Source organism: Telopea speciosissima, chromosome 1, assembly GCF_018873765.1.
Source record: "Telopea speciosissima isolate NSW1024214 ecotype Mountain lineage chromosome 1, Tspe_v1, whole genome shotgun sequence".
Lineage (NCBI taxonomy): Eukaryota > Viridiplantae > Streptophyta > Magnoliopsida > Proteales > Proteaceae > Telopea > Telopea speciosissima.
The window spans coordinates 20,936,002-20,950,930 of NC_057916.1; the positions used below are offsets into that span (position 1 = coordinate 20,936,002).

Consider the following 14,929-nt stretch of genomic DNA (forward strand, 5'->3'; position numbering starts at 1 on the left):
AATAGAATTACTAAAAGTATTACAATCACCTCCCTAGGGAGGTAAAAGGTAAAAAGACATAAAAAGCTAAAAATACATAATAAGGGAACTAGTTAGAAGTCTAGTTCCTGAACTACCCCTGATACATATTTACTATCAACTCTAACACTCCTCCCTTTGGCAAATCCCTCCCCTGCTGGCTCCTACCAACGCCGTCACCGCAACTCCTCTCAGCCCAGGTCTGTTCTTTCTCGGCTCTGTGAGCCTTCGTTGCCTTTAGCCTCTTTGTCCAAATGAACCAAGGCATTTTTTGGAACACTAGGGACCTAAATTCCCCCTCAAAGCATGCTGCTGTTCGATTCAAGATCAAGCTTGATCATGCAAGCTTTTGCGGCCTTCTTGAAACTCATATAAAGGAGCCCAACTCTTCTAGAATCTTGGCCTCCATTGCTCCGGGCTGGTCTCTTCTCTCCAAATACCAACACCATTCAAATGGCAGAATTTGGATTTTATGGGACCCTTGTAAATACAATATCTCTCTCATCTCCTCTTCCTCTCAATTCTTGCATCTTAGCTTCCTTGATATCCTTAGCCATTAAAGTTTCCTCCTCACTGTGGTCTATGCCTCAAATTGCCCCTCTCATAGGCTGTCTTTTTGGACTGATTTATGTTCCATTGCAAATCAGATTGGCAATGCTCCTTAGGGTCTTGGTGGAGATTTTAATGTTATAAGGTACAGCAATGAAAAGCTGGGGGGGAGATCATTTAGACATGGATGCTATAACCTCTTTCAATGAGTGCATTAAAGACATAGGGGTCAATGATCTAAGATGGTCTGGTCCAATTTTTAATTGGAACAACAAAAGAACGGGCAGCACCCGTATCACTTGTAAGTTGGATAGAATCCTGGTTAATGAAGAATGGCTTTCAGCTCTCCCTTCATCTCTTGCCACCTCTGATAGGCCTGGCATCTCTGACCACAGCCCTATCACCCTTACCATCCAACCTTGCATCTCCTTTGGCCCGAAGCCTTTCAAGTTTTTTAACATGTGGGTATCTCACCCAACCTTTTTGCCAACTGTCCAAGATGCTTGGGATAAGCCTGTAAATGCTTTCTCCTCTCCCCTTAATGCTTTTGCCAGGAAGCTTAGAAATGTCAAGGATGCTCTCAAATGTTGGAATTCGACCTCCTTTGGTAACATTGGTCAGCAGGTTTTGTTATGCAAAGACAAGCTCTCCTCTATCCAGCTGCAGCTCCAATTTGATATCCTTACTGTTGCCTTGACTGAAGAAGAAAAGGAAGTCTCCATTGAGCTTTCCTCGCTTCTCTCTCAAGAGGAATGCTTTCTTAAGCCAAAGTCTAGGATTAAATGGCTGGAATTAGGGGACTCAAATTCAGCTTATTTTCATCGATCTTTGAAAGCAGTGATAAATGCAAATTCTATTCTCATGCTAAGGGCTCCTAACGGTTCTTCTATTACTAGAGTCAAAGATATCAAAGACACGACTGTGAAGTACTTCAAGGAAATTTTCGATGGTTCTTTGGATGATCCTGGGCCTTTCCCAAACAACCTACTCAACAAATTCATCCCAAATGAGCTGCTCCCCTCTTTTAACGCTATTCCTGATGAAGCTGAAATTGAGACTGCTATTCGATCTCTCAAAGTGGATGGTGCCCCTGGCTCTGATGGTTTTAATATGGGGTTCTTTTTAGTTGCCCTGGACATTGTAAAGCATGACCTTATCAAAGCTGTTCGGAGCTTCTTCTTCAATCCCTCTCAGATCAAAGGGGTCAACCATACTTTCCTATGTCTTATCCCCAAAAAAGAAGGTGCTTCAGTTATGACAGACTTCAGGCCCATTGCTCTTTGCAATATGATCTACAAGTTTATTGCCAAAATCCTTGCCTCCAGACTTAAGAGTGTTGTGGACTTGCTTGTTAGCGAAAACCAGTCAGCCTTTATCCCGGGCAGAAACATCTCTGATAACATTCTCCTTTGCAATGAGATTGTTAGAGGCTTTGCTAGATCCAGTCATTCCCCTGCTGCCCTTATGAAAATTGATATTCACAAGGCTTTTGACTCCATTAGATGGGATTTTATCATCAATGTGATGACCAATATGGGCTTTCCACCGACTTTTGTTCATTGGATTCATGCATCTCCACTACAAGACTCTCTGTTCTAGTAATTGGCAGTCTGGCAGGCTACTTCTCAACTGGGAATCAGACAAGGATTCCCTCTTTCTTCCTATATTTTCACTTTGGCTTTGGAAGTTCTATCAAGGGATATCCAAATTTGCACTGATCAGAACCTCATTTCTCCCATCCCCAAGTGCAAAGCTCTCAAGCTCTCCCATTTAGCTTTTGCGGACGACCAAATGATCTTCTCCAACGCTTCCATCAGCTCCTTTGAAACCATTATGTCTTGTTTGCAGCACTTCCAATTGATCTCGGATCTGTGCATAAACCCATCAAAGTCTCTTCTCTTCCTTGCAGGGGTTTCTGATTTGGAAAGAGCTGCTCTTATTGAGAAAGTGAGATTCACTGTTGGCCAGCTCCCTGTCAAATATTTGGGTCTTCCTCTGATTCCTGGTAGGCTGCTCTTAAAGATCTCAGCAGCAGATTTTTTTTTAATTTATTATTCCAACCGAACTAGAAAGCAAGGTGGTGGGGATACCAGCATGAAGTTCCTGTCCAAACTGGTGAACACACTCTCCCTCTTTCTCTTTGCATTCATATTAAGCAAAGTCATTACTGTAAGATAAAGCAACATTACCAGGTAAGTCATTTTGGTTACTCTATCATGCATTTAGAGTACCCATAATCAAAGTGCACCATCAAATAATTGAAATTAACACTGCATAAATTTTATAATTATAAGGAGTTGGTAGCCCAATAACAAAAGAAATCGGGCAGGAGAAGATATAAACAGTGGAAAGAAATCAAATCGTGCCAATTGGATGGTAGCATTGGTCTCTTAACAGCACATACCCATAAACAGGTAGCAAACACAAATGGTATGCTCCCCCTCTCATTTTCCTTCCGGTATGACCTGTACCAAGTTAACTTGGTAGCTAAAATAATTGTGTAGGAACAACAATATTCAAAAATTATAACCTCTAAGCAGTGAGTTCATACATTCACTAGCACTCTTTAAGACCTCTAGGACTCTGTCTCCTACTCAGTGAATAGTTCAACACTTATATCCAAAAGGAAGTGACAGGACAGATGCCCATGATCATACGACTAAATGAGCAATATAATTTGGATTTAGAAGATTTTCAATGTGTGATACTCAAATGAAGGTTTCCATCTTCAAACCATAACAAGGTGTTGACTGTTGAGTTATGTAACCCGATAAGGGTATTTTTGGGTTTTTTCCCTTGTTTATTCCCTGTTATTTAGCATAGTCGGCTGTACATGGACATTCTTGTAATTCTGCCTTATTATTGAAGGATATAAATGAAGGGGCTGAGTGAACAAACTAATCACTTAAGCCATTCTCCTAATTTCTTTCTTGCGTGGAGATGTAGTGGAAAGAACAGTTTCGAAAGAAAGTTTTTAGGTGATTAATGTCATGCACAAGATGAAACACCTCATAGGGGGGAGGGGGGGGGGAAACTGTCTGACGAAAAAGAGATCAAAGCTTTACAATCTGATTCCACCTCTAAATCTTCAATACCTTCGGCTATACAGTAAAGAAGGCCTGATCTCAAGGATATAGCCTCACCTTGAAGGACCGAGGAGAAGGTAGCAGGGATGGAGACAACAACAATTGGAGTTACTTTACAGCCCTGAATAACACACCGAAGGCCCCCTTTATCTCCAATGAGTGAGGCATCTTAATTCAACTTGAAGGTGTTATGCTTTGGGGGAGACTAGTACTTTGTAGTCATGGGAGTATGTGGAGGAAACAACGACTTGCCTGTTTGGAGAAAATACAGCCTTATTGAACTCCTGAACCTGAGTTTCAGCAATGTGAATTAAACTCTACTATGATGTTACCAAAAAAATAGATAAATAAACAAACTCTAATCTGGTTTGTCATCTTAATAGTATAGTTGCAAACCAACTAGGGAAAGTAAACATTCAGAACTTGAGAGCTCTTGTAGAAGAGGATTTGCAAGACCAAGGTTTCAATCTTTCCCTGCTCAGTCATTGGAGTTTTGACATTTTCCAAAATCGAATCAATTATAAATTTTTGGGAAAAAGAATGCTAACCGGTCATGTGGTTAGCGTGGTTCTTGCGCCTAGACCCAAATAAATACCTTTGTGCACGAGAAGACTGTTCAACCCCAAATGAAATCGAAAATCACATCCAAACCAATGCCTTTATGCACATTTTCATTGGCTACCGCGCTGGTGCAAGAGCAATATGACCATTTAGCTCCACTTATAGATTGGTTGGTTGTGATTTCAGTTATCGTTTCCGGTTGACACCCTTGGGCTCCGTTTGGTTGGAAGAGATATAGAACTGAAACTAAATCAATGCAAAAGTGAAATTTTTTATAATCATTACCTTACTTACCTAAAAAAAGCATAACTCCAAAATATATCGAATTTGGTTATTAATTTTCATTTTCTTTTGCAGTCAATATTCCTTTGATTCAAAAAATAAAATGGATTTTATGTGGTAAGATTTTTTTTCAAAAAAAAAAAACACGGTAAGAATTTTAAGTAAACTGTACAATTGTGATTAGAAAGCTTTCCTTTTCAAAAGTGATTTTTCTTCTATTTACTTCTTTTCTGTTTGAAAGTGATTTCTTTTCCATTCACTTCGTTTACTTGCAACCAAACAGAGCCTTAAATTATCTATAACTTTCACCACCCAGCGTCGGGTGTCGTTTCTTTAAAGCCTTTCCCTCCTTAAACCTTTGATTTCTAGGTGCAGACTGCAGGGAAACTGAAAAACCGTAGTTTCGCTTGTCTTCGATAACCGAAAATGGTATGAAACTATCTTTCTCTCTCTCTCTTGGTTTTTCCATGGCATTATATGGTGCTTATATGTGTTGGTATTAATCTGCTTGTCTGTTTGTCTTGAAGACCGCCGAAGCCGTGAATCCGAAAGCGTACCCACTGGCCGATGCCCAGCTCACAATAACCATTCTAGACCTTATTCAACAAGCTGCCAACTACAAACAGCTGAAAAAGGGTGCAAATGAAGGTCTGTCTGTCTTCTGCCTGACACGCCTTGAAGGCTAAAACCCTAAAGCCATCAATTTATCTTCCATCTTGTACTTATTGTCTAATGGGTCATATTAATCCGATCCGAATTTCAGCTACCAAGACGCTCAACAGGGGCATATCAGAGTTCATAGTAATGGCAGCTGATACTGAGCCGCTCGAAATTCTTCTCCACCTTCCTCTACTCGCCGAAGATAAGGTACTTGCCTCTTCTTGGATAGTTTCTCTCTTTTTAAGATTCAGTTGCTTCTTGTACACCTGAACATGTGATGGGTTTAAGCACTCTGATTCTTTCATAAGGGGATTAGATATGACCCTTTCAAAATTTAAGGGTGTCAATCGGTTCGGTTCTGATTTTGTATTTTGGTTTTGATTAATTCAAGGTACAATATGTACAAACTGAAGTTTTGAATAATTTTCATAAATTCAAACTAAAACCCGACTGAATCTGTTTGTTTTATTCGGTTCCTCTTCGATTTTCTACATTCGCATTCATTCGGTAATTTGGTTCAACTTATTCGGTTCCTAAGTCTTGTGCTAGCCTTGAAGAAGCAAAGGCACAAAAAAATTAAATAGGCAGAATTACAGAACTACGGGAGAGAAGTAAGGAGAGTCACTGACGCGAGATGAAGTGATAACTGAAATCTTAGAGCTCATGTTTAAGCCATTTAGGGTTTAGTATGGTTTAGGTTCAATTCAGTTCAAAACAACGGTTTGTAGCTTAAAACCAAAATTGAACTGAACTGAATAGAATTTCAATTTCCAAAACCAAAATTGAACTGATTTTTTTTTGTTATTTGGTTTTAAATGGCTGATTTCGGTTCTGGTTTTCAATTCCGGTTCTAAATTGACACACTTACTATCAATAGTTAGAGTCACTAATACTTTTGGGGTATTACATTATTCCGTCGTTATAAAGGTAAATGTTGAGATGTACGAAATAACTCGTTAAGTGCATATTATAAACTGGAGAGGACAGTTGATGCTAGGAAGATACTGTGCTTGGCAGTTAAAACCAATTTACAGGCCATTCTCTACACACACACACAGTGCGTGTGCATGGTGGGGGGGGGGGAGTGTGCTAAGATAAAGTGTCTTAGCGAATCTGCCATTTTATTACATGTACTTTTCAGATACTAGCACCTGCACATTAGCAGTTAGAAAAATACACACAAGATTTTATTGAAAGGGTGAAGTGAAAAAGCTCCACCTTGTTAAATGGAAATGAATGTATAAACCGGAAAGTTTGGGGGCGTTGGGTATAAAGAACGTATGCAATTTGAATAAAGCACTGTGAGAGATGTAGCTTTTGCGATTCTGCAGGGAAGTAAGATGCTGTTGGGGGGAAAATATAATTGTTTGGAGTTATGAAAATGAGGACTGGATTCAAGAGTATAATCTACTTCTAATTGTACTTATGTGTTGAAGTAAATACACTCAAGATGACCTCTGGTGCACAACAAGGCTCTTGGTTGTAAATGCATTAAAAATCAGTTGGTGTGGTTTGCAAGTATGATTGGTATGGTAGGGAAAAGTAATGCAATTTAGTTCATAGATTCTGGGGGTGGTAGTGCCTTTATTATACTATATATCATTGCTAAGAAAAGGTAATTTGTATAACAGCATATACTGAATGGGTATTTTAATTCTTGACATAATAAATTATTTTTTTTTTTTGTTCCCATTTATAATGGAATTAATAATAGTGTGAATTGCAGCATATACTGACTGAGCAGGATTTTAATATATAAATCTTGGGTAAATGTTTCCATCATGCCCTGACCCTGGACTTTGTCTATTTGGCCCCCATGTTTCCACCATGTGAACTGAAGATTTGGCTGTTTGATTGTTGGATAGACGGGGATGCCTTAAATATGCCACCTGTAGAATTTGATGGCCTAATCTCAACTGTATGGTCCATCATGTATGCATTCCCCCTTGGTTTTTTATGGTTCTTGTTGAGCTTCTATTGGGCTACATTTTTAAAACCCCATAGTGATACTTGGAGATCTGAGATTGGTATGGAATTGTTACATAGTTAAATAGATAACATGATGTCTAAATTTGGCGCTGCTGAGAGTGATGGAATGGGTTCTGGACAAAACCCCTCTCTCATAAATATAAATATATTTAAATTGAATAATGTTGATATTTATCCTTATGCTGGTACTTATCATTATATTTAGAATAATGGTTTTCCATAAATGATAATAAAATAAGATAACATCTAAAAGTTAATGTCAATTTATTTATTTTTATTAAAAAATATGAGTGTGAAAGAAACTCTCCATCTCACCAGAGTCGTATCTGTAACAAGGTGGGTCAGCTGGGCCAAACTTTAAATAGGTTATGCCCCAGCCCCCTTGTTATGTGCTAAGTTTAGTCCTCACGTACTACATAATCTGTCAATATGAAGTTGAAAACAAAGGGTTAAAATTACAAATGTTTAAAAAATTGTGAACCGATGAAATTTCAAGGAGAAGGGTCCAGTATATGATGGGCCCTATGATTGAAGTTGAGCACCAAACTTGACATCTGACAATACATGGCAGCTTTTTCCAATCTAATGGTCTAGATTGACTCACTTAATATGCCATGTGGCAAAATCCAGGTATTATAACACCCTTCTCTATCTACAAGCCTTTACTGTTGCCTTTTTGTGATGTATATCAGTTGTAATCTAATTAGGCATTATTATTATGAGTCTGAGGGGTGGGGATGAATGTGGAACAATGTTGAATCAAATTGTGGTTAATTTATTTATTTTTCCATTAACTATTCGTCATTTTTTAATAGTATCTTAACTTATAATTAGGGGTAGGGTGGGACTTGTAGTGTATAGGAGTTAGCCAAGTGGCTATGGTCTATGCCTCCACTGGGACGGTTTTACAGATATAGCCTGCTGGATATGGTGAGAGAACCATCAAGGGCCAAGATTTAAGGAAGAGACAACTAATAACTGATCTCGAGTCATTTTCTATCAGGCAAATTTTATCTATGGAAAAAGGTTGCCGATCTCAATCCATATGGTCGAGGTCTTGGCTCTGCAAAATTGGAGTCTGGAAGAACCATAGGCCATAATAAGCAGGCATTACCTTTGTAATTTCTAAACATGCCAATTGCCACTAATGCAACAGGACCTTGATTACTCATTAATCTGTTATAAAATATTGTAATTTGATGGTATATAATCTGGGGAATCTTTCTTCTTTTTTTGGGGGGAGGGGACCAAGACAGATGTATCAACGGAGCAAAAGTTTGGACCTAATCGCTTCTCCCCGTCGTAGAAGTATCAGAAAGAGATTCCTTCAAACATAAAAAAATAACTAGGCTACCAGGATAGCAGAATTCTAGAACAGCCATTTTTCCTTGAATCAAACAGCATGCATGTTAATGAACATGATCTTAACATGCTGTAGAAATAAAATTCAATTGAGTGTCTCACTTTTGGATGTGAAATTAGTTGCGGCTAAATTGAGTCAATAATAACAAATGCTTGACCTTAGCTAAATACTATTTGAATATCTTACCATCAATTTTTCTGTCCAAACAAGAAAAAAAAATCTTGCCATCAATTTGTTATGGTACCCTAATCAATATCTTTCCATCAGGTTTCAGGCATTCAACTGGATCTATATAATTTTGATGGATGCCAAGGATTCCTCGTTTGTCTTATATTGTATTGAAATGGAATATTTTTTTGTTAGAAAATATAAGAAATCAACTATGTCTTGTCCCTACTAAATGCGCTTGCTACATGAATCCTTTTTCACCATTCAGATCTGAACTAACTTTTCCCCAGGATTGGGATGTTTTCCTATACATATGTCACAACCATATATCATATCATGAATTGTTCTGATGAGCATTGGTATCTGCATCCTACCATTTCCTACTATTAGGATATAATAACCAAACAAATTGTTGACTTACAGAGTTTGCCACTCAAAATTAATTACGAGGTAGCATCATAGGAATATTCAAATCATTATGAGCAGATGCTCCAACTTCTCATGCTGTGTGGTATGGTGGTTCAGTGGGAATATGCCAGTAGAGGTTTCAGGCTCAGGACCACTACTTGGCAGGTTATGTTCAATTACCTAACTGTGAACATTATGAAATCCGAGTATTCCCATGTGGTAGATTACACTTGACCAATGTTTCTAAGCATTGGAGTTTTGTTTCACAATCTTCTGTCATACATGCATTATTACAACACAGTATAAAGTCGTGCAATGCTTGTGAAATTGGCATTATGTTGCATTTATAACAGTTGAGTAATAAAACTACCATCATTTTCAATGAATCATTTGTAATTCATAATTGTGGCAGAATGTGCCCTATGTCTTTGTTCCTTCCAAGCAAGCCCTTGGCAGAGCATGTGGAGTCACAAGACCTGTGATTGCTTGTTCTGTGACGAGCAACGAAGGAAGCCAGTTGAAATCCCAAATACAGCAACTGAAGGTTATCTACAGTCCTTTTTCATTTTGTCCAGCAATGTATTCTTTTTCTTTTCTCCTTGTACATGGTGATAATATCCAACTCTTTGCTTGCTATGCAGGATGCCATTGAGAAACTCCTAATCTAAAATAGCAGATGATGTCTTTTCAGTATGATGGGCCTCTCAGATCCTATAACTTGGTCTGAAGGCTTTGACTGATGCAAGTTGTGTCACTAGGGTGTTTGTACTCCCCATAATTAGCGATTTTATTCTTCCTTTTCAACGAATGGAAGCACGTTACAGTTAGAGTTAATAGAAACTCATTGTTGTAGATTGCTTAAAGTTATTATCAGGTGTCTTACATGCTATGAATGGAGTGAGAACTATGTTGAGAATGAGATTCACTTGTAGAACTCAATTCAGGTTGTACTCCTTGCAGCTTCCATTATTGCTTGTGTGAGCTTTGTAGTGTTGCTTGGTATATCCTGTTTATGGAGCAGTAGTTTATGTATTTTTAAGGCTTAATTATCCATTTTTGAGGATTTAATTTTCTACCTCCTTTAGCTCTCTAAGCTGCTTTATGATAAGAGTTTCAAAGAGCTTCAACGAATCAAGAAGAGGGCTTGGCCTCGTACACTCTTACTGTTATTAATATTTTCCTAAAGATAAGCTGGTCCATGTCTGTTTGGATATGAGACCTTTATAGCCATCTTGTTTTGTATTGTAGAACAGAAATAAGCAATGAATCAATCCCAATAATTCGAGGACAACCTTGGAGGGATGTTGACGAAGAGAATTTCCGTTCAGTGCTACTGGAGGAAACTGAACTTGGATTCTCTGCTCATGGCCATTGTGCTTATGGCCGGTGTTCATAGTGGTTTTTGCTATGTGGTATTGTGGTAGATCCGATAGAAGTTCTGTAGAGATTTAGATACCAAAGTCTCTAATAGGGAACGCAAGCAAATTTTGGTAGATAAGGTATTGAATTTGATTCTAAAATTTTACATGTTATCTATCCAGATCATCCCTTAGGTATTGGGGAAGCGCCTCTTGGCAAGGTGGTTTCTGTCGGTGCAGTAGAACCCTGGCCTAAATCCAAGGAGAGATTGTTTGTTCGACTTCCCCCCAATCAGATGTATAACATCCTGCTATTCCCCCACACCCCCACCCCCTGGCCGCCCTTCCTTGAGCTGGGAACCACCCATAGTGGTCAGATTAAAATCTTTTCCAATTCCCTAATTGTCGAGTGCAGTGCAGTTCGGGGCTAAGAGCTCGACATGTGGAAGATACTTCGTCCAACAATGCAAAGTTAATTGACCTAGTTTTTTTTCCCCCTTTATTCTTGAGCTTGGTGTCGTTGGATGTCGCATCTTCCACGTGTTGAGCTCTCAACCCCGAACTGCAGCGCACTCGGCAATTAGGGAATTAGAGAGGATTTTCCCCCTTAGTGGTCTATCAATTCGACTCCTCTACTTCCGCCTGCCTTGTTATGTACAAGATAATTCTAAAAATAAAATAAATAAAAGGGAAAAACAATAGATAAAGATAGATAGAGAATAGGGAAGAAACCCACTTCAAAGGGGGAAGACCTCCAAATGTTCTTTCGAGGGAACAACCTCTAATGCTTTACGCAAATATTTCATTTATGGTAAAACTTATTACATTATCCTGCTAATTTATAGAAACCTACCCACATCTAATAACTAACTCCTAAAGAATAGTTCCCACATCCAACTCCCATTATCCAACTCCTAAAACTTCTCCTAAATCTCTCACATACAATAACTCCCTAAAATAAATAACTCCCAGAAAAAATAGAGTACGTAACAATCCTTCCCCCTAAAATTGGTCTTGTCCTCAAGACCAAATAACAAATAAAAATTATTTCACCCGGATCCCAGATCTTGATAGGGAAAATCCCAATTGATGAAGTATGCACCTCATGATGTGTCAACTGTATTGCTTTGGAGGATGTGGTATATGATCTGCAGTTGGGATCCCTTGTCTTGTTCCTCTTCGTCGCCTTCTTATTCTTATTCTTTTCCTTTTTCTTCTTTTCCTTCTTCTTTGGCTACTCTGGGTGCACCGCTATAGCTTCAGTCTTAATTGCATTGACCACCGTATCTTCCCTCAATTTATTCATCTCCGTCCTCAACTCCGCCAAACTTTGTTGAACACATTGATAAACTTTAACCATCTCGTTGGAGATCGTCATCATGTCCCGAATGGATGAACGCATGACCTCAATGATCTCGATCTTCGTACCCATAGCCGTAGGATCAACCGGCTCTGATACCATTTGTTACATACAAGATAATTCTAAAAATAAAATAAATAAAAGGGAGAAACAATAGATAAAGATAAAGAGAGAATAGGGAAGAAACCCACTTCGAGGGGGGAAGACCTCCAAATGTTCTTTCGAGGGAACGACCTCTAATGTTTTACGCAAATATTTCATTCATGGTAAAACCCGTTACATTATCCTTTTAATTTATAGAAACCTACCCACATCCAATAACTAACTCCTAAAGAATAGTTCCCACATCCAACTCCCTTTACCCAACTCCTAAATCTTCTATTAAATCTCCCACGTACAATAACTCCCTAAAATAAATAACTCCCTAATTAACTTTCTAATAAATAAATAACTATTAAATAAGATAAAATAGAGTACGTAACATGCCCCTACTGCCGTGTGCGCCCCACAAACAAGCAAGGTAGAATGTACCGCCTTACCCTTGCCCGAGCGTCTTGCCTGATCGGGGTAAGGCGGTACTTTCCACTATGCTTGTGTGGGGGGGGGGTGCACGGCAGTACCGGGCAGGCGGAAGTAAAGGAGTCGGATCCGTGGTCTATGGGCCCTTGGTAGTATGTCTAAAAAATAATCTATTGGCCATTTAATTTATGGATTTATCATGTAACCCTTTAAGGTATCGAGAGAGTTATACCTAGGGAGAAGAGGTTTGCCACTGTGTTAAAACATTCTTTTCGCAGGGTACTTTCAACCTCCTCTTAAATCAAACTTATATCTCTCTCATTCCCAAAGTGGATCACCCCTCTTCTATATCAGAGTATAGACCTATCAGCCTATGCAACTTTATCTACAGAAATCATATCCAGGATCATAATCAGCAGATTGAGACCTGTTCTAAACTAAATCATCTCATTCAATCAAAATGGATTCATCAAGGGGCGGCACATCCAAGATAATGTCTTCATCGCTCACGAATTGCTCCACAAAATCAAGAAAACTTGAAGGGACAATAAGGGCTATTTTTCACTCAAAGTTGACATGCAGAAAGCCTATGATAGGGTAGAATGGAGTTTCCTACGAAGAGCACTCACTAACTTTGGCTTCGATCCGACTTGGATTCAAAGAGTCATGTTCTGCGTTGAAAGCACTCAATTAAGCATCCTTCTCAACGGCATGCCTCTTGCATTCTTCAAGCCATCTAGAGGTCTCAGACAGGGGGGCCCTCTGTCCTCCTATCTCTTTGTTCTTTGCGCAGAACTTCTATCCACAAAACTTACATTGGCACTTCATGAAAAGAAAATAAAAGGCATTCAACTTTGCAGAGGAGGCGAGCATATGTCTCACATGGCATTTGCTGATGATCTCATTTTCTTCGGAGAAGCATTGATGAATGAAGCTCGAGCTCTAAGTGAGGTACTAAATACTTATTGCAATCACTCAGGTCAAGCCCTAAATCTCATCAAGACTAGAGCTCAGTTTAGCCCCAATGTATCCTCAGCTACAAAGAGGCAACTCTGAGAGTATTTTCAGATCATTCCGACTAATTCCTTGGATTCATATTTGGGAATTCCTTTCACTACTGGAAAGCTCTCCACACATCATTGCAACAGTTTAATTACAAGAGTCAATAAAAAATTACAACATTGGAAGACCCAATTCTTGAGTCCAGCTGGCAAGGTCGTGCTTATCCAATCAACCTTTTCATCAATGCCCCTATATACAATGTCTTGCTTCAAGATTCCAGCGTCTGTGCAAAAATCTCTAGACAACATCAGCAGCAAATTCTTCTGGACAAGTGGCAACAAATCTATGGTTCCAACAGTGGCCTGGAATACAATTTGCCTTCCAAGAAGATTAGGAGGGCTTAATATCAAGCTATCTGCTCCAATGAACTCGGCTCTTCTAACAAAAAAAGGCTGGGAGCTTCTACATCCTCCAGCTTCCTTGTGGGCTAGGTTGATGAAGGAGAAATATTTCCCCTCCTCTAATCTCTTCCATGCAGCGTGTCCTAGTACATCGTCTTGGGGGTGGAAATCAATTTGCTCCACGCGAGAGCTCCTCAGAAAGGGTTCTTTCTTTCAGGTTGGGAACGGCAGCTCTATATACCCTTGGTTGGACTATTGGATCCCCAGTTTCCCTCCATCAGCAACTCCCCTCCCTCTCCCCTTGGGCTCTCCTTCTACCGTAGATTATTTCATTAATCAACAGGTTAGAAATTGAAAAAGTGATGCCATTTTTCATTGCTGGCCCCCAGACATAGCCATGGCCATTCTATCCATCCCCCTCCCTATCTTCCCATGTCAGGATCGGTTTGTGTGGTTGGGAACCTCAATAGGCATCTTTTCGGTCTCATCAGCTTATCATCTTGTTGTAAATGATTCCTTCCCCACTTCTAGCCCAGTATGGCTTAAAATGTGGCATCTCCCTAAGGCTCCCAAGATACAACACCTCCTGTGGAAAACACTTCATTTAAAGCTCCCTCTGCCGGATCTATTGAACTCTAGAGGTTTTGCATTAAAGCCTTTGTGTTCACTGTGCAATGTGGGAGCTCTCTCTACTAATCATCTCTTCTATGATTGCACAATCATCAAAGCCTTGTGGCAAAATTTAGGGCTCCACGACTTATTTCACAATCAAGATGTTCGCTCGGGTATCCTATCAGCCATCCAACTTGCAGGTAGACCAAGCAGGGACAACAACTTCAAAGCGTCTCTTTTTTGCAACTTAATTTGGTTCATTTGGAATGCTCACTGGGATGTTATCTTCAAACAACTCACGTTCAAATCAAGAGCCATTCTTCTCCGTGCCATCTCTCATTCCAGAGATCAAATGTTGAATTTCAGGACCAGGAACTACAAATATAATACACTCACCCGCTGGATGCCTCCATCCTTTCCTCTAGTCAAATTTAATGTCGATGGATCCAGTAAAGGTAATCCTAGGTTGGCGGGCTTGGGAGGTGTGTGTAGATCCCATACTGCTTCCTTTATCTATGCATTTTCACAAGGAATAGGCAGCAATCATGCTATGGTTACTGAAGCTATGGCCATACTTCGTGCGTTGACGCTAG

The 14,929-nt window shown here is 39.5% G+C and overlaps 1 protein-coding gene across 1 annotated transcript; it reads left to right on the top strand.

Moving 5' to 3' along the window:
* Positions 1-4,785: 4,785 nt before the first annotated feature.
* LOC122650868 (NHP2-like protein 1) lies at positions 4,786-10,031 on the top strand. Its single transcript, XM_043844255.1, has 5 exons — positions 4,786-4,925; positions 5,024-5,144; positions 5,260-5,363; positions 9,497-9,628; positions 9,726-10,031. Exons 1-5 carry the CDS (start codon positions 4,923-4,925, stop codon positions 9,750-9,752), a joined length of 387 nt encoding a protein of 128 aa, XP_043700190.1. The 5' UTR covers positions 4,786-4,922; the 3' UTR covers positions 9,753-10,031.
* Positions 10,032-14,929: the final 4,898 nt, after the last annotated feature.

Bases quoted from the DNA above. Each gene is read 5' to 3' on its own strand.
- LOC122650868 (XM_043844255.1), top strand. The intron at 5,364-9,496 runs GTACTTGCCTCT...TAATTGTGGCAG, and splicing joins CTCTACTCGCCGAAGATAAG to AATGTGCCCTATGTCTTTGT. The intron at 9,629-9,725 runs GTTATCTACAGT...CTTGCTATGCAG, and splicing joins CCCAAATACAGCAACTGAAG to GATGCCATTGAGAAACTCCT.